This window comes from Rhinoraja longicauda, chromosome 26, assembly GCF_053455715.1.
Source record: "Rhinoraja longicauda isolate Sanriku21f chromosome 26, sRhiLon1.1, whole genome shotgun sequence".
Classification (NCBI taxonomy): domain Eukaryota; kingdom Metazoa; phylum Chordata; class Chondrichthyes; order Rajiformes; family Arhynchobatidae; genus Rhinoraja; species Rhinoraja longicauda.
In genome coordinates, this window is record NC_135978.1 from 17,311,770 (window position 1) to 17,337,989 (window position 26,220).

At 40.2% G+C, this 26,220-nt stretch overlaps 1 protein-coding gene across 3 annotated transcripts in view; it reads right to left on the reverse strand.

The window, feature by feature from the left end:
• The window catches only part of ap2b1 (adaptor related protein complex 2 subunit beta 1), a 199,428-nt gene that overhangs the window by 41,792 nt on the left and 131,416 nt on the right, over positions 1 to 26,220 (reverse strand). For all 3 annotated transcript variants that reach the window (XM_078422575.1, XM_078422576.1, XM_078422574.1), the window contains one exon: positions 10,590 to 10,676. In XM_078422575.1, the coding sequence (XP_078278701.1) occupies positions 10,590 to 10,676 (87 nt within the window). The remainder of the gene's footprint in view (positions 1 to 10,589; positions 10,677 to 26,220) is intronic.

Below are 26,220 nucleotides of genomic sequence, written 5' to 3' on the forward strand. Positions count from 1 at the left end.
ATAGTTGGTAGCTTAATTGGCCACCGTAAAACATTTCTAGTGTGCAGCTAAGAGATAGAAGCTTTAGTTCAGTTTAGAGACACTTAAATCTGGTGGGATTTGCTGAAAATGTGGGGAAAATAAAAAGGGATTAATGTAGAATTGGTGTAAACGGGTGGCTGATGGTCAGTGTGGACTCAGTGTGCCAAAGGGCCTGACTCCATGCTTAATCTGTCAATCAATTCAATCAAGCAGTCAATGGTCATCCTCAGTTTTTCCCCACCTCCTCCCCCATCACATAAGCCATGGGACTGTACTAATCTTTCTTGGGCCAGTGAGGTGGATCCATTTGCAAGTGATGATCAAGCCTCAGGTTGCAGATCCTGAGGCCCCAACAGCAGACTGGCCTGGCAAAACTGTGCAAAACATTTTCAATTATTTTGAAATGTCTCCAATAATCAGATATTTAATAACATTTGACAAAGGATTAAATTAATTGCGACTCAAAACTAAAAAGTTAAACAATTTAAAACACTTAACTGATATAAATTAAAGTGAAAGGAAAATTTAAATTGATATTGAAGATATTAAAATGAGTGGAATCATACCACACTTGCCAGCCATTGGGTGGCATAAAGCCAAAAATCCATGTATGATGCATCCAGCCTGTTAGTTTAGCACGAGTGAGCTCTGTCTCTGGAGTATGTACATCTGACCTCCACCATGTTCTGTACTTACACAAAGCAATGCTGTCCGTTGGCAGTTTTCTACACAACCACCTCAAGATTCAAGATTCAAGATTCAAGATAGCTTTATTTGTCATCCAAAAAACGTTTTTTGGACGAAATTCAGTCACCCAGTCCAACAATAAAAGAGAAGAGAAGAGAAGCACAGCCGGGACAGTTTACATTCAAGACTCTGCAGTTCAGGAGGTATCCTGTTCCAAGATGAACAGTCTCTCTGAATACCAAGACACAGCTAATGGTTTCAACATTATTTGGGTCTCAAAAGAGAGTTTCTCACCTTGCCTTGTAATTACCATCTGTGTGCTTAATAAACCATAACTCAGCACAGATGCTTGAAAAGCTATCGTCTATAATGCAATTTTTTTGCTTCAAAATTTGTATTTACAGGTAGTTTACCTCCAAGTCCATTCTGTGGAAAAGTTGTGAAATAATCCAAATTATAAATTTATGTTTAACTTACAATTTATATTTAACTTGCAGGGTGCAAGATTATAGGGATAATCATCCATTGAAAAACTATGAATTGCCTTCTGAACTTCTAATGCATTTTCAGTAGGTGAAGCTCACTCAAGGAATGCAAAAATCAAAATATTACCATTGGTACCACTGTGAAACCATAAATCAAACATCAAGAGTACTTCAACATTCATTGGGATCGGATCCACTGCCATATGGAACATATCAACAATACCCAAGACAACATTCACCATCTTTGATGACATGACAATCTCATACAGTGCCTCGGAAATGGGTTCTTAAAAGCATATTAAACAAACCAATATACCTACCCTCATCCAAGCCATCCCTTATTATTGTAACTGAAACAACTAGCGTTAATATTTTGAAGTGTATTATCTTTATGATTCCCTGATACTGGTATTTTCTGGTTGCTGGAGGCATCAAATAACTATCTTAATTTCACCTGAGGCAATTGTACCTGAACACTGCTGTCAGTTCAAATCAAGGGAATAGAAACGTTTCAACTATGACTAGCCTTCAAAAAGCACTGCAAAGTGTTTTAGTACATGCAGCTATTGTGCGGAGCACAATAAAAATGCAAGCTTTCATTTTCTTCAAAGTCTGGAGTCTGCCTTATTGACAGAGTTGCTGCGATTTCCTATTGGTCATGGCTATAAATAGAATAACCAGTGGACAGTGCTATGAAATGGCACGCACCAATAACCTGCTCACTGGTGCTGTTTTCCTTTTGTCAGGCACACTACGATTTTACGAGTATTGGTGGCCAAGCCTAAAGATTATTAATAGAATGCAACATTTAGACATTGTTCTACAGCTATCAAATGGATCTGGTTGGATTGTATGTGGAGTGCTGATGGGAGTTACGGACACCACACCTTGGGAGATATATAATGGCTCTGGAGAGAGTGTAAAATCTTTACCAAAGCAAGAACTGGATTCTGTGGGATAAATTAAGAGGAGAGATTTTTCAAACAAGGATTGTACTCTCAAGTGTTTGGAAAATGCAGGGGCACTATGCTCCAGGTTTTCAGGACATTAAGGAAATGTATGGGTTACTCAAAGGGAAACTTGTTCTGTCGATGGGGAAGTCTGCCTTTCAGAAGCGAAGATAGGAAACTTGTTTTTCTTGTTTACTTTACTCAATAATAAGTGCCTAAAGAACAACATTAAAACGTGCTATCTGTCAGTTATTAATGTGATAAGGAAACAGTGCGATTGGTCCGTTCGTTGAGTCTTGCATGGTGATATAAAAGGACATCTGCTTGCTGCAGGATTCTCTTGTACCATGTGGGATATGTCACTTATACTAATATCTGGACACATTATCAGTGGGGATGTATCTCCTGTAGGTGGTAACATCAAGATTGGCTCGGAGATAGTGACACTGACACTTGGAGACAGCCGAATAGAAAATATTGGCTGCATGAGGCCCGTTTTGAACGCAGCACTTACATCCAAGAAGGCAGCTTCAAATTACAATCAAGAGGGTAGTTCGTACAAAATCAGAAAAGTGAAAGATTCCTAGCTAAGCAAAACAGAAGATCTGATTCAGTCCTACAAATTCAGGAATGTCACGACAACTTTCATGAGAAAGTACAAGGACATCTTTAAAACTGAGCACTAATGACAGGCAAGGTCTCGACCCGAAACGTCACCCATTCCTTCTCTCCTGAGATGCTGTCTGACCTGCTGAGTTACACCAGCATTTTGTGAATAAATACCTTCGATTTGGACCAGCATCTGCAGTTATTTTCCCACACTAATGACAGGCAATGCTCATTGACTAGAAAAGATAGTGTCGAAATGGGCAGAAACTTTAACATCTATTAATGAGGAGGGAACTACCTATTAATGCCTTTCTACTACTGGGCCAAAACTTTAACATCTATTCGTGAGGCGGCAACAGACTGCCACTAGTAGATATTTTTAATGAGTCAATTGAAACCGTGAAAACAGCTCATTTGCTGTCAAACTGCAAAGCAACTGGAATAAGTGCTGAAACAGGCATCTACAGTTGTGAGGGTTCACACCATGCCAGAGGTTTCCTTGTATTTCTGAAACTGGCTGAAATTCTCCAGTTAACATGAACCCAAGGAACAATACCATTAAAGTAAAATGAAGCATCGAGTGCACATTCTATAAATGTAAGGATAAAAGAACATCCTGGGACAATCGCTGAAGTAGCTCCTTGCTGTCATGAGGTCAAAAGGGATAGGAGTAGAGTTAGGCCATTTGGCCCATCAAGTCTACTCCACCATTCAATCATGGCTGATCTATCTCTCTCTCCTAACCCCATTCTCCTGCCTTCTCCCTATAACCTCTTGCACCTGTACTAATCAAGAATCTATCCATCACTGCCTTAAAAATATCCACTACAGAGAAAGGCCAGGAAAAAACTGAAAAACGTTGCATGACTCACTGACTTGACAAAGGCATTTGGTGCACTCAGCTAAGATGGTCATTGGATATCAAGACAAAGTTTGTTTGTTTGGTGAATTTCATTGTAATGCAATCCCATGCTTGCATGTTTGCTCGCATTTTTCACAAAGATGAGTCAATGGGGATTTTATACCCAGTCATCAATTAAATTTGCGTGGTGCTGTATTGGTACTAATTATTTTCTTCATTACGTCCTCGGCCATGCTTAAGGAGGCCTTTTGTGACTGGGATACCGAGTATTGCATTTAATACCACTCATAAGCTCCTCAATTTGAGGAAAGTAAAGACAAAAACAAAATTAAACGATTGTCTTGAAGGATCTGAATCAAATCCTTCAAATAACCTACGTTTTTTTCTGTCCCCTATGTAGTAAATGGTCAGATCCTCCACGTAGGCCACATGTTGACTCAGCTAAATAGTCCATGATTCTGCACAGATGATGTTGCTAATGAAATCTACACCAAGAAAAATAAAACACTAACCCAGTCACGGGAACAATCTTTTGTGATTCTTCCAACTGGCTAAGACGGTGAAACAGGCAAAAGAAATGAGTAGAGGAGAATTGACGCAGTGCATTATATCTGTTGTTATTCTCACTGAATCACATCGCATGCCTAATGCACTGCAGATAGTTCAAAGCACCAGTTGACCTGATCAATCATTCATGTGTTCACAGGAACAAAACTAACCAATGATATCATGGCTGCGCTCAAAGCCGAAGGGCAAAAAAACAAATTGGTGCATTGCATGAACTAATGGTGACAAAGGGAGGGAAAGCTACCAGGTTTATGCTTCAAGGGTAGCTATGATAATTCATTGACATTTGTTTCCAATTATTCCACAAATGCATCTATACAGCACTAAGTACATAATATCCTTGTTAACAGGTTTAATTACAGTATGATTTTAATAGGACTTAACGTGATTGCATCATATTTAGTAGGCCCCATAATTACGGTATGAAAGTTGCAATTATAGATTTTACAACAATCACTGTAATTGCATTCCAGAACAAACATAGCTTTATTTTTAAATCTACCTTTACTAAACAGAGCAAGGCAGTAAAAGGTATAGAGTAACAACATCAGCAACATCTCACTTGCCTGTAGAGACAGACGAATTGATGTATTTTCAGCTGTTATCAATAACTAAAGCCGAGGAATGTTAATTCCTATTGGAAATCCTTATATCAAAGACAGCATGAAGTAAATTAAGTAACCCAAGAACTCTGAAACTTGTTGCATTACAAAATGCCTTTGCTGAAAAAATTGAAACTTTTTCCAGAGAAGATAGATAAGCAAATTCATTGAGGTGGTTTCTAAGCAGCCAATTAATACTTTGATACCTCAGAACAATTTCATAACATAACTAAATGTGCAGGTACAATGAAAATACCCAATCCATCAAAAAATGTATGGTTTTGCAAACTTGGGATCAAAGCATGATGGAAGCATGATGGAACATTGACGAGATAGCGCCAGTCATTGGTGTTTCAAGAATCACACCAGTCACCAATGACAAGAACATCAATTATCTAATTCAAATCCATGAGTCATGATTTTGCTTTAAAAGTCCAACTAGATCCATCTCCCTTATTATGAACCATAACATTTGCTTGTAAGGGACAATTTTCTCATATTCGTAAATTCAGTAGAATTAAGTGTGGAATTCAAAATATGAACACAGTATGATTCTGCACATGTTGTGATCATCGTGCAGCCACTTCACGTACACTAGCCCTTTTCCTGTTTATTTCCTTCACCTGCATGTGCAAGAACCAACATTGTACTATGGTTTTTAGACACAAAATGCTGGAGTAACTCAGCGGGAGAGGCAGCACCTCTGGAGAACATGGATAGGTGACGTTTGGGTCAAGACCCTTCTTCAGACTGATCACAGGGGGAAAGAAAGCTGGAAAAGTGGATGGGCAGGACAGAGCATAGTAGGTGAACACAGGCGAGGGGGGTGCTGGATAGGCAGATTGCTGGACAGAGGCCAAAGATGAAAAGACAGGTGTGAGCACAAAAAGGATAAAGAATTGCGAATTCTGAATCTCAAGAGAAGAAACGTTGCGAATTGTGTAGCTGGTGGAAGGAATGGAGGTGTAGGGGGTGAAAGAAAGAGGGATGTTGGTAGAGAAAAAGGAGGGGGAAGGGGGCTGTTTGTGGGTTAGTTGACCACCAGGGGGCACTGCACAATGACTGCCTCGCCTACAGTCTGTCTGTCCTTTTCAAACTCTTTTTGTTATTTTTGGTAAGTTTTAAAAGTTTGTGTAAATGTTCTCTGGTTTGTTTTATGTGGGGGTGGGAGAGGGGGTCGGGGAAAACTTTTTTTCAATCTCTTACCTTGCCGGAGATGCGATTGTTTTCCGGATCGTATCTCTGGTCGCTCTGCGGCCTAACATCACGGAGCTGGAGGTCTTGCCTGGGACTGACCTTGAGCCCCCGCGGGGGCGTGGACTTACATCTGAGCCTGCGATCCCTTGCCTGGGGTCGACGCTCCAATGCAGCATGTGGACTTTAACACCAGGAGCTTGCAGTCTCGGGTTGAGACCGGTCGGGAGCTCCAAAAGCTGCACGAGATTCGACTGGTCCCGACCCGGGGTAGATCGCCGGCACGCGGGAGCTGAGATTTCCCCCCCTGATGAAGGCGCTTGATCGCCCCGACGATGAAGGCTCGCCACCAGCTACGGGAGTCAAGATCATCCCGTCAACGGAAGGTTAGAGCCCCCGACCGTTGGAGGACAAAGAAGGGAGAGATTGAACTTTTTTTTCACCTTCTATCACAGTGAAGAATGTGGAGGAGTCACTGTGGTGGATGTTCATGTTACAATGTATTTTGTGTGTCCTGTTGCTTTTTATTGTTATGACTGTACGGCAAATGAAGTTCCTCGTATGTTGCAAAACATACTTGGCTAATAAAGTTTTATTGTGATTGTGAAATTGGTGAATTCACAGTTCATACCATTGGGTTGTAAGCTACCCATGCGGATATGTGGTGCTGGAATAAGAGGTCCATTTTACGTGTGCCCTCATTCTTGCAATGCAAGAGGCCCGGGACAGAAAGGTAGGAATGGGAATGGGAAGGGGAGTTAAAATGGTTAGCAACTGGGAGATCCCGTAGGCCATGGCAGAATGAGCACGTGTTCAGCAAAGAGATTACCGAGTCTATACTTGGTCTCGCTGATGGGGTCCCTGGATGGAGGTGAGGGAGGAGGAATAGGGACAGGCATTACATTTCCTGCAGTGGCTGGGGAAAGTACCTGGGGAGGGGGTGGTTTGGGTGTGAAGGGATGAGTGCACCAAGGGATTGTATGGGAACGATTGAAAGTGGTGGAGATGGGAAGACTTAAAATGGTTTTCAAAGGACACCCAAAAAATTAGATTTATTCTATGCTTTTGTTTTCAATCTCGGTTGACCCTAAGCAATACTGAAAATGCCATTTTAAGTCTCTCTAGCTGTCATGCGTATCCACATAAAAATCAAAGAAATGGGAAAATGATGTGCTGCATTACTGAGACGGCAAATCTAAAAGGTTCCCAGATAGTACCATTTCAAACAACCAAGACATTTCACGCATATAACTGCTCATATTATATTCTGTATTAGAAATATGTGAATGCCCAGCTTCTTAGAGACCTATTGTAATAAAAAGAGAACAGCAAGTGTGCCCAATAGCTTATTTGGTTTCTCTTGTTCAATCTAATTCATATGCTCCTGTGCACCCTTCATGGACGTTGATCTTTTGTCAGGTTGCTGCACTGCACTTTGGATTAGGTAAACCATCTCAGCAATTATTGAAAATGGTCACAGTCCACGGAATCAAGATGAATGAAATATTTCACCGAAATATAAAGATCGCACTGAATCTATCTGAGCCATGACAAACACCAAGACCTGAATTTTGAGGACATCTTACCAATTTTACTGTAGCATTTTGTCAATCTTAAGGCATTTGTTCTTGGAAAAATATTTGGCTTTTTGAAACAGAAGTAATCCAACTTCATGCACTGCCACTTACCAAGATATAGCATTGTTTTCTATCAGCTAATGAAGTACTAAAGGCAGAAGATAGTTTTCTATTTTTTATCTTTTAATATGCAGATCTAGTGCCTAAAATTGATTCAATTCATGGAACTGCATCAAGTGCACAAGTCTTTCAATAGAAGTCTCAGTATTGTTCAAGTGGATTCCTTTCAGTGTTCCATTTGAAATGTCAGAGGCCAGAAAGTATTCTCTTTCCATTATACCAGGACACATGCTTATTTAAAATTGTACATGATCCAACAATTTGACTTTTAAAAGTTGAGTGGACAACACTATATAATAAGTTTAATTTAACAATATGATAGAATTTTATTTATCTCAGGAGGGAAATTGATCTGCCAACAGTCATAAAACACAAAATACATGAAACTTGAAATTAAAGTGACGAGTGGAAAGGATTGGTGATGAGCAAAGAATGGGGAGGGGGAGGGGGGATGGGAGGGGAATCAGTCTACCCCACGACAGAAGGGGGAGGAGTTGTACAGTTTAATTGCCACAGGGAAGAAGGATCTCCTGTGGCTTTCTGTACTGCATCTTGGTGGAACCAGTCTATTGCTGAAGGTATTCCTCAGGTTGACCAGTGTGCCATGGAGGGGGTGAGCTGTATTGTCCAAGATGTTTGCAGTTTGAGGAGCATCCTCCCTTCCAAGACCACCTCCCATGAATCCAACTCCGCCCCCAGGACGGAGCCAGCCTTCCTGGTGAGTTTGTTCATTTCATATTTTCCAAGTGGTGACCATATTGTAAAGATTACCATGGAATTATATATAAAGAAAATATAACAAATCTATAAACCAGTAGTGAGCTGGATAATAGGTCACAAGGTGACACAAGGAACTGCAGATGCTGGAATCTTGAGCAAAACACAAAGTGTTGGAGTAACACAAGAAGTCAGGCAAGTCTGTGGAGGGAAAGGATAGGCAACGTTTCAGTCAGAACCCTTCTTCAGTCTCATTGTTTGAATCTGAGTTACTCCAGCACTTTCTGTTTTGTTCAATGGGGCAGAGGACATGCTCTCAGAGAGAAAAAAAATGAGCTCCTTGAAGAAAACATCAGCGTAAGCAAATGTTTAATTTACCCAATCATGTTTCAAAAGGTTACAGTAACATAGTATACTGGGAACTATTTCTTAAATGGAAGTCTTTTTCAAAGCAGCAAACCATTCCAATTGTGGAACTGCTTCTGCAAATGTGTTTAGAAAAGATTCATTCCTGTCATACAAATTAACTTAAAAAATTTCCTGCTTGCATCTGAAGAATTGGTTGCTTCGATGTTACATATTTATAAATTAAGTTGGATACATGGTGCTGCTTTTGAACATAAAGTGCAATATGATGAACAAATACTAGCTCCAAAATGAATCAAATAACAGTCATTGGACATTATCACATCACAAATAAATGTTCATAATACACCCAACCGAAATGCAAGAGACACTCACTAAAACTATTCCCAGTTTCACCTCCTCAAAGTTTGGTTATGTCTGCAGTGAATATTTTGGGCAACATTAAACTTCGGTGAAGATAACAAAACGTATTTATTTGATATCTTTCATTATTTACGATTATTCTAAAGCATTTTATAGTCTATGATGCTCTGAAAAATAACAATAATAATAAGACAACAAATTTGCTCACAAAAGCTCATGCAAACAATGAACTGTTGACCAAATACTAGTATGCTAGTTGAGAGAAAGACATTGGTCTCATTTCCAGATTTCTTACAATATAGGAGATGCCATTTGGCTATTGAGTCTGTGCCGGTTCACAGAACAATTTCATTTCCTCCACTACTTTTCCCTATATGCTATTCTCTACATATGCATAACACTTCCACCACACACCTACGCCACGATAATTTACTATGACCAATTAACCTAACAATTCAATCATTGTGGGATGTGGAAGAAAACCAGTGTATCCAGAGGAAACCCATGCAATGAAGGGAAATTGTGCAATGACTGATGTGTCAATAGAGTTAACTATTGGCCAAAACTGGGTGAACTCTTGCTCTTCAAATAGTTCTTGAGTATCTTCAATGTCAATATAACAGCTTTGGAAAAGATCAGCTCCCCCCAGTACTGCAATGTGGTGAATATTTTGAGTCTCTGGAATGGGATTTGAAACTTCAATGGTAATGTCCGGTCACTGGCAGTACGACTCTGAGAAACAAACTGCAGAGATAAATTAAAAGTATCCCACAAAGTTGTACCATATTAAAGAAGCCTGTCTTATTTGTTAGCCCATCCATATTGTGCTGTAATAAAGCACTAACTACTTCCAATAACAACACTGATAGATAGAAGTTTCATTGTTGGTACCCGAGACACCACAAACAAAAAAATATAATGATGCTCTAGCAGCTGTGAAATGATAATGAATCGATGCAATACTCAAAAGGCACTATCAGAAATTTTATATCCGTAAACATCTGCTCCAAAACTTGAACCCGAATAAAAATCTGAAAAACAGATCAACGCAGGAGTTGACATTTACACTTCATAAACCCTGACAAATTAAATTTTAATGTAAATTTCACTGCAGCTGTAATTAGAGTACACAAAGAGATCTGCAATCAGAATGTTTACAACTTGATCTCAACACAACTACCTTGAGAAATTGGTATTACGGAAAACCTTGGACAAATAACTTTCCTGTCTTATTCTAATATAAACTGCAATGAATATAGAGTATTTATAATCATACATGCCATACTATTGGTATGGCAGTTTTACATCGGAATTCTTCATGGAGAAATTAATTACTATTGCATTAATAGTTTAGGACGTCAAACACAACCCAAGAGTGGAATAAACATTTCACAACATACCAGAAATAGCTTCCAATTTGCACGTGATGAACATTTTTGCAATCAAAGCATTTTTACCCAAGTAGTTACCTGCATTTAAATGACAATCTTTAACTTGAAACTGAAGCTCATTTTCATTGGGAATGTCCTTCCATGTAGCGAGGAAGACCTGGCGCTCTAGATAAGAAGACAGAAAATAAATCACAATGAACAAATGTTGGTAGCAAATGCTGATCTTACCACCTTAACATTAGGCTATATCTTAAATATTGTTTTGCCATTTTTGCATTCAAATTGAAGGATATTGGTTCTACAGTTGTCAGTTAACTTATCTGCATTTTTAAATACCCAGGGTCAGCAACAAGGATATTTGAAGAAATAAAAGGAACATACATCCAATTTTCCAATAGTCCAGATCAATTCACATTAAAGATGAAGGAGATCATTTGCCATCTAAGAAGAGTACCCGCAATGATCCAGTAACTATTCTACACATCTGCGTTTAAAAGACTTTAGAAACTCAGAAATTTACTTGGGCTTTTATTTTACAAGGAAGTTTGGAAAGGTACATAAAAACTTATTTAATGAACTTCTTTCTCCTGCCATCGAAAGGTTGTTTTTGTCACAAAATGACATTACTCAATTGTTACAACCCCAAATTAAAATGTCTCTCTATTTTGTCCCAGCCGATGTTCTTTTACATAGTAAGCAGCTAAAATGAATTTGAATTATATGCCTGAACGATTTTTTAAACTGTTGGTCAACATGGTCTGGCATGACCTTTGCATTCTGCACTTGCGAAAGTCACTAACCCTAATAAGAATGGAGGCTGTACCAGCCGAGTAAAATGACATTTGCTGAAATATTCTGAATTCAATTTTTAATAATGATACTATAGAATATCCATGGATTTGCCCTTATTCTTGGAAAACCAGTAATTAATCCAATTTTTTAAAAAAACTTGCAAACGATCAAAGGTGTCAAATCCTTACTCAGGTTAATTTAATAGCCTCATTTATTAATGAAAAAAGCTACCAAAATACTGCTAATGAGTCTTTATGCTATCCTGTGAACTTTTTGTTGGTGTGTGTGTGCGCGTGTGTGAGAGAGGTGTGCGTGCATATCTCAGGGAGTTGGTGGAGAGCACAGAATGAAAGTCAGAGAGTAAGGAAAGCAAATTGACTCACTTCATCTTAAATGTACAATGGACTTCCATTTAATGCAATGATCAGTGAAATAAACCATTGTGGCATTTCACATTTCTATTGCTATAGAAGCCTGTACAAACAATGGTATTAAAATGAAAATCCCACTGTCGTCACAACAAAAATAAAATGAGAAATCCTTGCAGCATCTTGACGTGAAAGCAGTGAAGTGCACTGAGCGATGATGGGAATATTATTGATGGTAAATGTTTAAGACATCTTGTATTGATGTTTCGTAGCTGGATTATAGTTCCCCAATTTCTGCTCAAATAAAAGGTAAATTCATTCTTTTAAGGAATATATTCTGGCATTGGAGTTACAGGCCACAAATTGGATTAAAGGGATCTGTGGCAAAGTAGAAGAGTTAAACCCAATGTAGCACCTGCTAGTCCCACGCTCCATCAACGTAAAACATCTCTCGAATGGCACAAAATAGCAGTTGTGGTGAAAATTACTGTTAATTAGCAGCTCCACGAAGCACAAGATGTAAATAATTAATTAACCACCTAATGAGACAGATGTGATTAATCGACAGAGAATATGCTACACAGCACTTCACAAACTACATATTGTTTCTTCAAAAAGGTCTAAACGTCTGTTTATAACACATATAATAATAATAATAATAATGCATTTTATTTATATAGCGCTTTTCATATACTCAAAGACGCTTTACAGAGATTTAGAGAATATTTATATTTATATCTATATTTAGATATAGCTTTAAAAAAATATAAGGCTAAGCTCTGAGGTTTCAAAGATTTGCTTGTACACCAAAAGGTGATCCATCCAGAGTGTTGTGTTCATATTGGCTTACAATAACAAGGTAAGTGGTTTATAGGTAGATTGGGTGAGGAGGGAAAGGAAATGACACAAGAATGGGGATATGTCAGATTATTCACTTTAAAGGAGGGGAGGATTATTTAAAAGGTGCAAGATCAATGAATAGTGACATTCACAGAGATCTCAGTGTTCCCAGCGAACCTCATGAGTCAAAATAGAATAGTACAGCACAGGAACAGGCCCTTCGGCCCACCATTTCTGTGCCAAAAATGATGCCAAGTTAAACTATTCTCCTGTGCATGTATGTGATCCATATTATTCCATTCCTTGCATATCCATGTGTCTATCTAAAGCCATTTACATGCCATTGTCATATCTGCTTCCACCAACACCCCTGCAAAAAGTATATCCCCTACTCCCAATTCCTCCGTCTACGCCGCATCTGCGCCCGGGATGAGGTGTTTCAGACTAGGGCTTCCGAGATGTCCTCGTTTTTCAGAAAACGGGGCTTCCCCTCCTCCATTATAGATGAGGCTCTCACTAGGGTCTCTTCTACATCCCGCAGCTCCGCTCTTGCTCCCCCTCCCCCCACTCGCAACAAGGACAGGATCCCCCTCGTTCTCACCTTCCACCCCACCAGCCAGCGGATCCAACATATCATCCACCAACATTTCCGTCACCTACAACAGGACCCCACCACTGGCCATATCTTCCCATCCCCTCCCCTCTCTGCGTTCCGCAGAGACCGTTCCCTCCGCAACTCCCTGGTCCACTCGTCCCTTCCTACCCAAACCACCCTAACCCCGGGCACTTTCCCTTGCAACCGCACGAGATGCAACACCTGTCCCTTTACCTCCCCCCTCAACTCCATCAAAGGACCCAAACAGTCTTTCCAGGTGAGACAGAGGTTCACCTGCACCTCCTCCAACCTCATCTATTGCATCCGCTGCTGTAGATGTCAACTTATTTATATCGGCGAAACCAAGCGCAGGCTCGGCGATCGCTTCGCTGAACACCTGCGCTCGGTCCGCATTAACGCAACTAATCTCCCGGTGGCCCAGCACTTTAACTCCCCCTCCCATTCCCAGTCTGACCTCTCTGTCATGGGCCTCCTCCAGTGCCATAGTGAGGCCCGCCGGAAATTGGAGGAGCAGCACCTCATATTTCGCCTGGGCAGTTTGCGGCCCGGTGGTATGAACGTCGACTTCTCCAACTTCAGATAGCTCCTCTGTCCCTCCCTTCCCCTCCTCCTTCCCAGATCTCCCTCTATCTTCCTGTCTCCACCTATATCCTTCCTTTGTCCCACCCCCGACATCAGTCTGAAGAAGGGTCTCGACCCGAAACGTCACCCATTCCTTCTCTCCCGAAATGCTGCCTGACCTGCTGAGTTACTCCAGCATTTTGTGAATAAATCGATTTGTACCAGCATCTGCAATTATTTTCTTATACCCCTGGTAACATGTTCCAGGCACCCATGACTCTGTAAAAAAACTTGTCCCACATCTCTCCTTTAAACTTGACCCCTTGCACTTTCAAGCTATGCTCTCTCCTTGTCACTAATACTCTCTAATCCAGGCAGCATTCTGGTAAACCTCTTCGGTAACCTCACTAAAGACTCCACATCCTGCCTGCAAGCAATGGGGTGACCAGAAATGCACAGTTGTCCAAATACAGTTTTACCAAGGTTTTGTAAAGTTACAGCGTGATAGCCTGAATACGGATGAAGGTAAAACATACCAGACAAATATTTTACCACTCTATCTACTTATGCTTCCACTTTCAGGGAGTTATTGATTTGGACCATAACATCCTTCTGTACATTAATGCTATGAAGGGTCTTGCCACTTACTGAATACATTCCCCTTACATCCAACTTCCCAAAGTGAAACACCTCATACTTGCTCGGATTAAACTGAAGGTCATATGTGTTTATTTGCCATATGCACTGGATATTAACCATAACAATGCAATTCTTATTAGCATTTGCAATATAGGCATAATAGATGCAACAACAAATAACTGTACAATAAATTATCAGTTAATCAAACTAACCTAGAGTATGATAGTGCAAAAATCAATGCACTTAGAACCATAGTTCAAAGTTCATCATGGTTCGATGCTGAGGGAGGGTTATATTTAGAGTTGTATACAATACTCCAAATGCAGATTAACTGAAGTATTATACAACTCCAATATGACTTCTCAGCTTTTATTCTCAATATCCCAACCAATGAAGAGCATCCCGCACGCCTTCTTTACTACCCTATCTACTTGTTTGCTATTTTCAGAGAACTATGGACTTGCACCTCAAGATCCCTTCTGAACATCCCTGCTCCTATGGATCTTGTCAGCTAGTGTACATCTTCCCCTTACGTTTGACCTCACAATGTGCAATACCTCACACCTGTTCGAGTTAAACTCCATCTGCCATTTGTCCGCCCATATTTCTACCTGATCTATATCCGGCTGCATCCTTTGTGTTGACTTGAAACTTACTAATCAGCCCATCTACATTTTTCTTCAAGGCATTTTTTTGCATTGCAATCAACAGAGGCATCAGCATTGATACCTGCGGAACATCACTGGTCGGAGGAACACCCCTTCATCACCAGCTTTTTTCTTCGATGACCATGCCAATTTTGAATCCAATCCACCAAAACACTGTGGACTCCATGCACCTTAATCTGCTGGATCAACCCATCATGAGCGTCCTTGTGTAATGCATCACTAAAGTCCATATAGACATTTACTGCCCTTCCATTATCATCTCTGACACCTTCTTAAAAAACGGAAATCAAGTTCGTAAGACATGACCTCCCCCAAATAAAGCACCAATGACCATCTATAATGAGCATGAGACGGCACGGTAGCGCAGCGGTAGAGTTGCTGCTTTACAGCGAATGCAGCGCCGGAGACTCAGGTTCGATCCTGACTACGGGTGCTGCACTGTAAGGAGTTTGTACGTTCTCCCCGTGACCTGCGTGGGTTTTCTCCGAGATCTTCGGTTTCCTCCCACACTCCAAAGACGTACAGGTATGTAGGTTAATTGACTGGATAAATGTAAAAATTGTCCCTAGTGTGTGTAGGATAGTGTTAATGTGCGGGGATCGCTGGGCGGCGCGGACTTGGTGGGCCGAAAAGGCCTGTTTCCGCGCTGTATATATATGATATGATATGATAATGAAAAGCGATAGAAAATGTGGACGAATCTTATCTCTCAGCGGGTTGTGAATCTTTGGAATCCTCGACCCCAGAGAATTATGGATGCCTATATGCTTATGAATTCAAGGCTTTTGAATTCAAGGCTGAGACAGATTCTCAGACTCTACGGGAATATGGAAGGTCAGAAAAGGGTCAAAGATCAGAACTGTCAATGGCATACAATGGTGGAGGAAGCATAGGGACCTGCGACTATCCCATTTTACTCAGTGCAACAGATTAATTGACCTTTGATTGATTAGTAGAACATGTGTTGGAAACACTGTATTGTCTTTCATGGAAAGGATTAGCTCACTTTCTCAAAAGAAAGGTTTTCGATCTTTGCTTCTAGAAAATAGAATAGATAAATGGTTTGCTCCAAATTATGTACCACATTAAAAAAATATATTACTCTTAGTCAAGGGTTTGTGTTTTGTTTTCTTCTACTTTGATATGTCTGTGTAAGCTTCTTAAAATTAATGTACACGTTAAATTTCAGATCTGGGCATCATCAGTAACCTTGCCGATGTTCTTTCAATTTGTCATGGAAAAATAATGTAAGCACGCAGGCGAGGAGGTAAAAGGTTTTTGCAAGATGACCATAAGAGTTTGTCTCCAATCTCTATTTGAAGTGGATTTGGAAACATCCCCTAAAAGATGGTCTGCACATTAATTATAGATCAAAACTTAGTGACTCTTCAACGGGTTCAAAGACAAGATATTTACTGTTAGCAGTTGAAATGTTTCCCAAGGCTCTCCATGGTGTTCAGCTTTTAGACAGATGTGAGCTACAGAATTTTAATGACATCAAGTTGTACAAGGGAATCTTCATATTTGAGTCAAGAGCTTGTACTGAAATTGAACAATGAAATTCTAACTTGCAGCAGCACAACAAGCCTGGAAACACAGTACTCAATAGATAACATACTAAACCAACAAAAAAAAAAGCTCAATAAATAAATATCCAATCAAGTGCAAAACAAAACCCAAAGTTCCTAGTTTGGCTTTTAGTTGGAGTTCAAAGTTTTCACTAGCCTGATGGTTGTTGAGCAGAAGCTGTTCTTGAACCTAGATGTCACAGTTTTCAGACTTCTATATCTTCTTCCTGGTGGCAGGAGTGAAATGAGAGAGTAGCCAGGGTGGTGTGGGTCCTTGATAATGCTGGCTGCATTTTTGGGGCAGGCCTCCTATAGATCCCTGTGATGGTGGGGAAGACAGTGCCCGTGATGGACCAGGCAGTGTTCACCTCTTTTTAGCATAGGTTAGTTTAGTTTAGTTTATGGTCACATGTACCGAGGTACAGTGAAAAGGTTTTTTATTGTGTGCTATCCAGTCAGCGGAAAGACTATACATGATTACAATCAAGCCCACAGTGTACAGATACAGGATAAGGGGAATAATGTTTAGTGCAAGATAAAGTCTAGTAAAGTCCGATTAAAGATAGTCTGAGGGTGTCCAATGAGCTGGGAAGAAGCTGTCCCTGAATCTAAAGGTATGCATTTTCACACTTCTGTACCTCTTGCCTGATGGGAGAGGCGACTCAACTGTAGATTATACCACAGATACTGTGGCTTGGGGGAGCATAGACTAGAGTGTTATAATACCCAGCCATCTTGCTAATAACCTCAGCCTGAGAACCGGTGCTCTCAAAATAGCAGAAGAACAAGCTCTGGACCACTGCATCATCAGGGTATTTTGGGTTGGCCTCACTGCTGTCCAAGTTTAGCTATACTATCGTTCTGAAAAGATGCTAAGCTGTGGCTCCAAACCTCTTCTTGGGTGCTCTAAAAAAATCTATTTGAAGCTAGATACACGAAAGCCCCTGCAATTGGTCTCCCCACACTAAGATTGTTAGGGAAATGAAACCAGGGGCCCCGGTCTAAGTTATCACCTGGAAACATAGAAAAATATGTGCAGAAGGCCATTCGGCCCTTCGAGCCAGCTCCACCATTCAACGTGATCATGGCTGATTATCTAAAATCAGTAACCCGTTCCTGCTTTTACCCTATATTCCTTAATTTCCTTAGCCCCAAGAGCTAAATCTAACTCTCTCTTGAAAGAGGGTATCTCGGGTATTTGTTAAGTCGTCAAGTTGAGGCTGACCTGTGATGCCACCAATGGTTTCAATGTCTCTCCTTGCATCTGGACTAGTTCAGGGAATGGCTCTTTGGGAGATATACTGAAGGAAACCTCTGGGCAATGGAGCAACAATCATACTATCAGAGCTCCAAGGAGGAGAGAATTCAGTAGACAACTGGCAATTTAAACTGCACATAAATGTACCAAAAAAGAATGATTCTGAAAACACAAATCTTGCATCATGATTAGTAAAGGGATTCATATAACATGAAAACCAGCAAGATATAAATTAAAATAAAATTACTGGAAGTCATTATTACTGAGATGTGACTAAGATATGTTTTGATTTGCTATTCATAGGTCCAGAATATGCTTCTGTACACTTTCAGGATTAACGACAGGAATGATTATTGTTGCAAATTTTATTTCTAATGAGCATTCTACCATGTGCAGTTCAAGCCATCAAACTGAGTAAACTAACCCATTTATCTCAGCAAGAAACAGGGAGGCAAGTACATTATAACCATAACATCCTTGCAATCTGACCTGTCAGAATATGTACAATTACACTGTAAATGAACAAACAATTACAGAGCTACAAAGGACCTTGATCATTTGTATGCTGGTGCTTGCCGTTGGCCTGTCGAAGGGATCGAAGGATAATGTGACAGCACACAAGATTGTAACAGTACACCAAGATGAGAGCATGGCTAACCAGAAATTATAACTGTCCTTATTTTTTTTAATATAAGTTATAATTACAGTGCATTAACTAGAGAAGCCTGTTATTTCTGAATGGAACTGGAAATGCAGCTAGTTATTTTCTAATATTAGACACTTAAAGGCAACAGTAGATGCTCAAGTACTTGTAAACTTCAAGTTGATATTCAAATGAAGGCGATTTAATTTCTAGTGCAGTATTAGCAATACATAATAACATCAAAATGAACTTTACACTAATCCCAAAATATTAATTTTTGATAGTTGGCTATACTGTATGTTCGGTGATTGGGGTAGAGAAAACAAGTAGGGTAACTGTAGAAATTAGCCTTATTATAGCTTGTCTCAGGAATGTTCACACAGCTAGATCTTCAAAGGTGAATTTTGCTACGAAGAAATAATGTCATTGAGGATATAATTCCTTTTGCAAAGATGCACTTCCTGAAGTTAGGAGAATGGGGTTGAGAGGGAAAGTTAGATCAACCATGATTGAATGGTAAGTAGATGCGATGGACTGAATGGACTAATTCTACTCCAATGATTTATGTATTTATGAAATATTGTTGATAATCTGGAAGTGCTGAACTTGGTGCTCAAAACAGAAAGCTTCATCAAAGATGAAGACTGGGTCTTTGTGTAAAATTTTCATTGGAAGGCTTGTGACTGAGGAGGCAGAGCTGAACTGGAAGGCAGGGCTGAATATCCAATCTCTAGGTAGCATGCAATACTCTGTGGATCTGTAACTAGGGTCAGATTTTATTACCATTCAACTTCCAAGAACCTTACAATCCATGGCTTTAAAGGACAGTTGAGGAGAAGCTCAACCGTTTTAGTTGAGAAGCTTAATATACTTTGTAATGCTGACTCACTCTAAGTTAGTTTTATTCAATTAATATACTCCAGAAGTATTCATAAAAACTCAGGGTTATCAAAGATGAAGCAAGTGATTTAGTTAATTCCCCATCTAGGGAATATGTAAGGAGATGCAAGCAGGACTACCGTTTCCCTAAATAATCATCCACAAAATGCTGTTGTGGATTGTGATGCTGGTATGTTGGCTACACAACACCAATGGCATGCATATCTGGTCTCCCATTCTGCCCTAAATATTAAAAAAATCAGTCCATTTGAATTCCAGCACATCTTCCATCACCCCATCCATTACCCTAAACATTAGATCCTACTCAGCACCTTAAACATTTTCCCACTATGTCACAGATTGCATTTACAAAACAGCAACACAAGTGTTTATAAGACTACTTCAGAAGCACATTCCAAACCCATTGGAAAGACAAAGATAGTGGATGTATAGGGAACACCACCACCTGCAGATTCCCCCCGCAACATGCCATCCCGATTTCAAATATATTGCCACTCCTTGAACAATGCTAGTTTTAATCTTGGTTCAAGGATCAGTCATTGTCAGATTTCATAAAATAATTAACTCCAATTGCATTTTCTCATGCTTAGATATTTTAAACAAAAGAAATGTAAAGTAAGGAATGTTGAGAATTGTGAGATAAAGAGATAAGAATAGTTTGGAAATCCTGAAGAATTAAAACACACCCGCCAAATGACAGCAGACAGGATAAGAACCAAAACCCAACCGAGCCGTCTCCCGTAACTACAATATTTTGGCACCATGATTTATGCATGATGCAACCCACAAAATGGTGGATTTTGAGTTTAGTTTTGTCTTCATTATTTTGTACCAGGCTTGTTATATGTATTTTACTTTTCTGTGCATCATGCTGATCACATGTCATGCTGCATGACGATGACTCTATATGAAACTTGCTCATATCTCTGATGAATTTGACTAACATGAATATGTTAACAATTTCAATATCTTCATCTAATTTGAAATTGAGCTACACACCAGGCATGCATGGTCAATTCACTCCAGCTGAATCTTAAAAAAAAGGGTTTTCCTGTGTATGTTTTTCCTCAATTAGATTGAGTTTGGAACATTATTTCAAGTTTTAGTTGCGTAGGTTAAATTGATGCGTTACACCCGAGTGAACCTTTACACCTTTACATTCACTAATCAATCCAAACAAACACCTAACAGCACTAAACCAGCTGCTAAAACGAGTTTCCTGCTGAAATATGGAAGTGAATTGACAGTTTAAAAAATATTCAAGAGCAATAAATAAATGTAAAATGTTTGATTATTTTATGGTTATGTCTCCTTCTTACATTGTTTATCTGGTGTTAATGCAAATATTACTAAATAGGTCTTTTTTTCCAGACCTATCGATTTGACCTATCAAAGTGTGCCCAAGTCACAATGATTTAATCTTAATCAGATGTACACTTTCATTTCAAAAATCTTTCCACTTGGAAAACTGCAATCGGAAATGAATCCATTTAAGCTTCCTCCCAATTGTGAATTTAAATAGCAAAAGGGGAAACCACTGCTGTACAATTTCTACAATTAAGCTGCTATATGTTGCACTTAATACGATTTATTAGATTGTGTGTTTGCCCTGCGGACATTTTCTGCATGAAGTTAGATTCCCTATTGTGATCGGCAAGAATTAGTTTCCCTTGAGCAGTTAACAGTGCTACATTTATAGGCACATCTCCCTTTTAAATAATTATGTTATTAACTAGATTTACTATTTTGTTCCCCCCCCCCCCCCCCCCCAATTGCATTAAAATACTTTCAAAAGATAATCTGCAGCATTATGCAGATAGAGATTACATCACGGCCATTAATATGTCCTGCAGAATTCATGGACAAGTTTACAAGGTGACTTATATAACCACATTTTGATGCAAACCTTTTCTGATGAATGTCCTTAAATCAGACAATATTTATAAATAGCAAACAACCATCTTCATTTATTCAGCAAAATAACCACGCAGAATCATAATATGACTCTCTCACTGCGGTTGGTATTTATAGTATTTCAAATCTTAAAAGTACAGTCAAAGACCCATGACCTTTATCAGCTTCACACAGATCAGCAGAAATGCAACCAAATTAATAACCGTAATTTATGTGCTTTTGCCTCTATTTTGCAGGCAGCTGAAGCATTCTAATGGAAGAGAAATGTGAATGGCAGGTCTTAAGCCACAAGCCGCAGCAGAACTAAAATCAAAACCCAGTACCCATCATCTGGATTACAATTTCTAGATGCATGTAAGTCATTCTATGACTCAAGTACTCCATGGAACCTCAATTTCTTCTAACATATGCTGAACCTCATGTGCGGTGTGGAATGGTGAAGGATTTAGATTTAGATTTTAGATTTAGAGATACAGCGCGGAAACAGGCCCTTCGGCCCAACGAGTCCACGCCGCCCAGCGATCCCCGCACATTAACACTATCCTACACACACTAGGGACAATTTTTAAATTTTTTTACATTTACCCAGTCAATTAACCTACATAACTGTATGTCTTTGGAGTGTGGGAGGAAACCGAAGATCTCGGAGAAAACCCACGCAGGTCACGGGGAGAACGTACAAACTCCGTACAGACAGCACCCGTAGTCAGGATCGAACCCGAGTCTCCGGCGCAGCATTCGCTGTAAGGCAGCAACTCTACCGCTGCGCCACAGTGCCGCCCCTTGCAAGGACCTCTGGCAATTTTCAAAAAAACTCATTCTCAGTATGTAGTGTCACATCCACAATATTGGAGCAACAGCGCATTCCACTGATCCAGGTATATAACTCTGAACCCTAGCATGGCCAGTGTCGAAGTGGCATTTAGGTAGAGTCAGAGTGGTCCGACCTGAAAACAGACCTTTTGTTTCACTGAGTTTGCACTGACCATCAAGCATCCAATCAAATTAATCTACTTTTATACTTCAGTCTCTCCAGACTCTACACACTCATCTACACACTAGTGTCAATTTACCCATTTTACCTTTCATCCGGCATGTCTTTGGTAAGAGCACCAACGGGAAACCAATTAAGTCATCGTGCAATCTCCACAGTCAGCACTATTGGGCAGGATTGGACCAAGGCCACTGGAGTTTTATCAGCTATGTGATTGTGTTGCACTTTTAAATAACAGTGAAATTAATGCTAGTCTGTACAAGCAAACTACCAGATTGTGTTCAAAGCCTATCTGTTTCATTAAAGTACTCCAAGGAAAGAAATTTGCCATTGGAACCCAGTCTGACCTACATCTCACTCCGGACCCACCGATGTGGTTGACTTTTAACTTGCTCCTTATTTTAGAGACAATAAGCGATGGGACAATAAATGGCAACAATGCCAGCAATGTTCACATTTATTAAAAGGTGAAGACAAACAGAATCTACAGGATATGGCAGAGACCAGTTAGACTGGTAAAGGCAGAGCATAAAGCAGAATAGATGTTTAACGTTTCTGAGGGTCATTGTGTCTTTTTAAAGATCGATTTTGGCATTTAGACAATCTACACAAGCTTTTGTGTTTTGAAGTTGTTAATAGATGACAGACTCAAGATGAATGTCTAGATTCGCATACGAGGCCAGGTATTAGTAAGGAGCTGAAAGCAAATCTTGTTGAGCTTTTATTCTGTGGTGATAACAGAATTTACTGGCCACATGCAGACAGATGTACAGACAGTAGGAGTAATTTTGAATTGCTGTTCGTTTCACATCACTGTACAAGGACAGCTTGGGAGATTTACGGAGCTGCACCATGCTCACAGAGCACTCTGCTGTCAAAGGAGCATTCATCAAAGCTAAAACAACATTTAAAAAGGTGGAGATTGAGACTTGGCGAGTTGAAAAAAAAAGGCACATTTTAAATTATTTAAGCATCTGACCCAATTATAAATTCCCTCTTGGTGATATAAAAATGATCAGAATAAACATTCCACGTGATGGAAGCATGCACCCATGGGCAGCATGAATATAGAAACATTAGCTGCTACTAGTTTGCCTGATTTGCATTTCAAAGTCGTCAACTTTAATTATTTTATAGCAAAAATAACTAACAAAACTATGGCCATTAATGTGCAGATCTATAGAATTTATTGCAATACTTCAAAGGAAGATCGGAGGGTGAGGATTTTGAGATGTCTGCTCGATCTATTTCTTAAAATAATGAGCTGATATGTGCTGAAATGATAACGAGCAAACATCAGATAACATTCTTTAGATTTGCAAAGCAGTGGAAAAATATAGGACCCAGGATTCTCAGTAAAGAGGCAGTCTGCAGAAGAGACTTGGCAGCCAGATTTTATTGTTTGAAAATCAAAACAGTGCAGATGCTGTAAACCTAAAATAAAACAGAAAATGTTGGCAATACTCAGTAGATCAAATTTATCGCTTCAAACATTAGCTGTTTCTTTTCCCAAAGATATGGGCTGATCTGCTGATTATTTCCAGCATTTTCTGATGTTATCTGCGGTTGCTTGTAAACCAACATCTGTAGTTCCTTGTCATTACATAAATAAAGGTGTCACCTTTGCCTCTTCCGGTCTGATTCATCGGTGACTCCAATCTCAACAAACTGATTAAATGGTCTCTCAAATGTCCCTGAATCAATTTAGGGATTGGCAATAAATACTGGCCTGATCATGACAACAGTATCCTTTGAGAAAATTTTAAATATATATTATTTCCAAGCAGTGGCAGCATCCTTATAAATCTTTCCAGTAGCTCTCTCGTGCTGTCCCATGCAAGGCATCTGCAAGACTTCAGTGATGCAGGTGTTTGGAAGAGGCTACCTCATTCTTAATCTATATACTAAAACTCTCGTTTGTTTGTTTGCTCCTGAACTGCAGCCAAAATGGTACACGATAGCACGACAATTTTAGGCTCACCTTACTCACCGTCGTCCCTTTGGTGCTAATGGAAGAAGTTTCATTGAAATCAGTGTTATATTTTAAAAGTTATTCACAAAGTTTAAATCTATCTCCAAGGGAGGGAGGGGGGAGGTGGGACGATAAGGGAATTGAGGGGGATGGAAGGGCAGAGGGGAAGGGGGGAGGGGAAGGGGGGAGGGGAAGGGGGGAGGGGAAGGAGGGAGGGGAAGGGGGAGGGGAAGGGGGAGGGGAAGGGGGAGGGGAAGGGGGAGAGGAAGGGGGAGGGAAGGGGAAGGGGGGAGGGAAGGGGAAGGGGGGAGGGAAGGGGAAGGGGGGAGGGAAGGGGAAGGGGGAGGGAAGGGGGAGGGGAAGGTGAGGAAGGGAAGGGGGGAAGGGAAGGGGGGAAGGGAGGGGGGGAGGGAGGGTGTGTTGCACCAATGCTGGAGAGGTTTGGGCCCAACTTGGTCACTTGGTCTAGTAACATCTAAAAATCCATATTTGTGCAAGTCAATTCATTACATTTTTTGCTTTTTTTATTTTAGATGAATGCAAACTAAATCAAATTTATTTCACATAGTTGTAATGGTGTTGTAACTTGGCATTTTGGTACAAAAGGCATGAATGAAATGTTATAAGTTTATAAGTCATGGGAGCAGAATTAGGCCATTCGGCCCATGGAGTCTACTCCACCATTCAATCGTGGCTAATCTATCTTTCCCTCTCAACCCCATCCTCCTGTCTTCTCCTCGTAACCTTTGATACCCTTCCATATCAAGAAATTTACCCTTCCTTCCAGTTATTCTATTTTGAGTCGACAGTTGACCTAATGTTGTGTTCGATTACATCATCCCTAACCTTCCAAGATGAAAGTCTAATGGTGATGTGGGTCCAATACACTAAAATCACTTTGCAGCAGATACTTTTAATTATGACCGATTAAAGCCTTTGAGAATGTGCTTTCAATTTAAGCCAACTGTTCACCATCATGGGGTAAGACGAGTTTTTCTATGATGCAATGAATATACGTTTATTGGCAATAATTTGGAAGATATGTTCAATGAAAGGCATAGGTTAAATGCAAAACTATCTAAAATGCCTCCAAATATATATTTTTTAAAACGCCCCAACTTCAGGCAGACTTTAAAAGAAAATGCCTGAATTATGGAGCAACGACATTGAATAAACAGTTCTCTTGCCTCTATCAGTCAGGTCATCTGTATACTAAAACTCTCATTTGTTTGTTTGTTTGTTCCTGAACTACAGCCAAAACGGTACACGATAGCGCAGCTATTTTAGACCCACCTTACTCACCGTCGTCCCTTTGGTCGTCCTAATGGAAGAAGTTTCATTGAAATCGGTGTTATATTTGTAAAGTTATTCACATTTTAAAGTTTAAATCTATCTCCTAGGGAGGGAGGGGGGAGAGAAAGAGGGGGGTGGAGGGAGGGGGGGATAAAGAGGGTTGAGGGGATGGAGTGGGGGGGGGGAGAAGGGGAGGGGAATGGGGGGAGGGGAGGTGGGGTGGAGGGAGGGGGTGGGAGGAGAGGAGGGAGGGGTTAGGGGGTGGAAGGGGAGGGGGGGAGGGGAGAAGAGAGGGGGAAGAAGGTGCTGCACCAATGCAGGAGGTTTGGCCCCAACGGGTCCACTTGGTCTAGTTGAGTATAAGAGTCAGGGAGCTATGTTACAGCATTATAAGCCTTTGGCTAGGCTGCATTTGGATCATTGCATGCAGTTTTAGTCACTCCGTTACAGGAAGGATGTGGAGGCTTTGGAGAGGGTTCAGAAGAGGTTTACCAGAATGCTACCTGGATTAGAGGGACAAATTTGGATTGTTTTCTCTGGAGATTCGGAAGTTGAGTGGAGGCCTGATTTTAATTTTGAGAGGCAAAATTAGAGGACACCGTCACAACCATTTTCCCGGGGTGGAAATTTCAAAAAAGAGAGGGGCATAGCTTTATGGTCAGAGGGGGAAAGTTTAAAGGAGA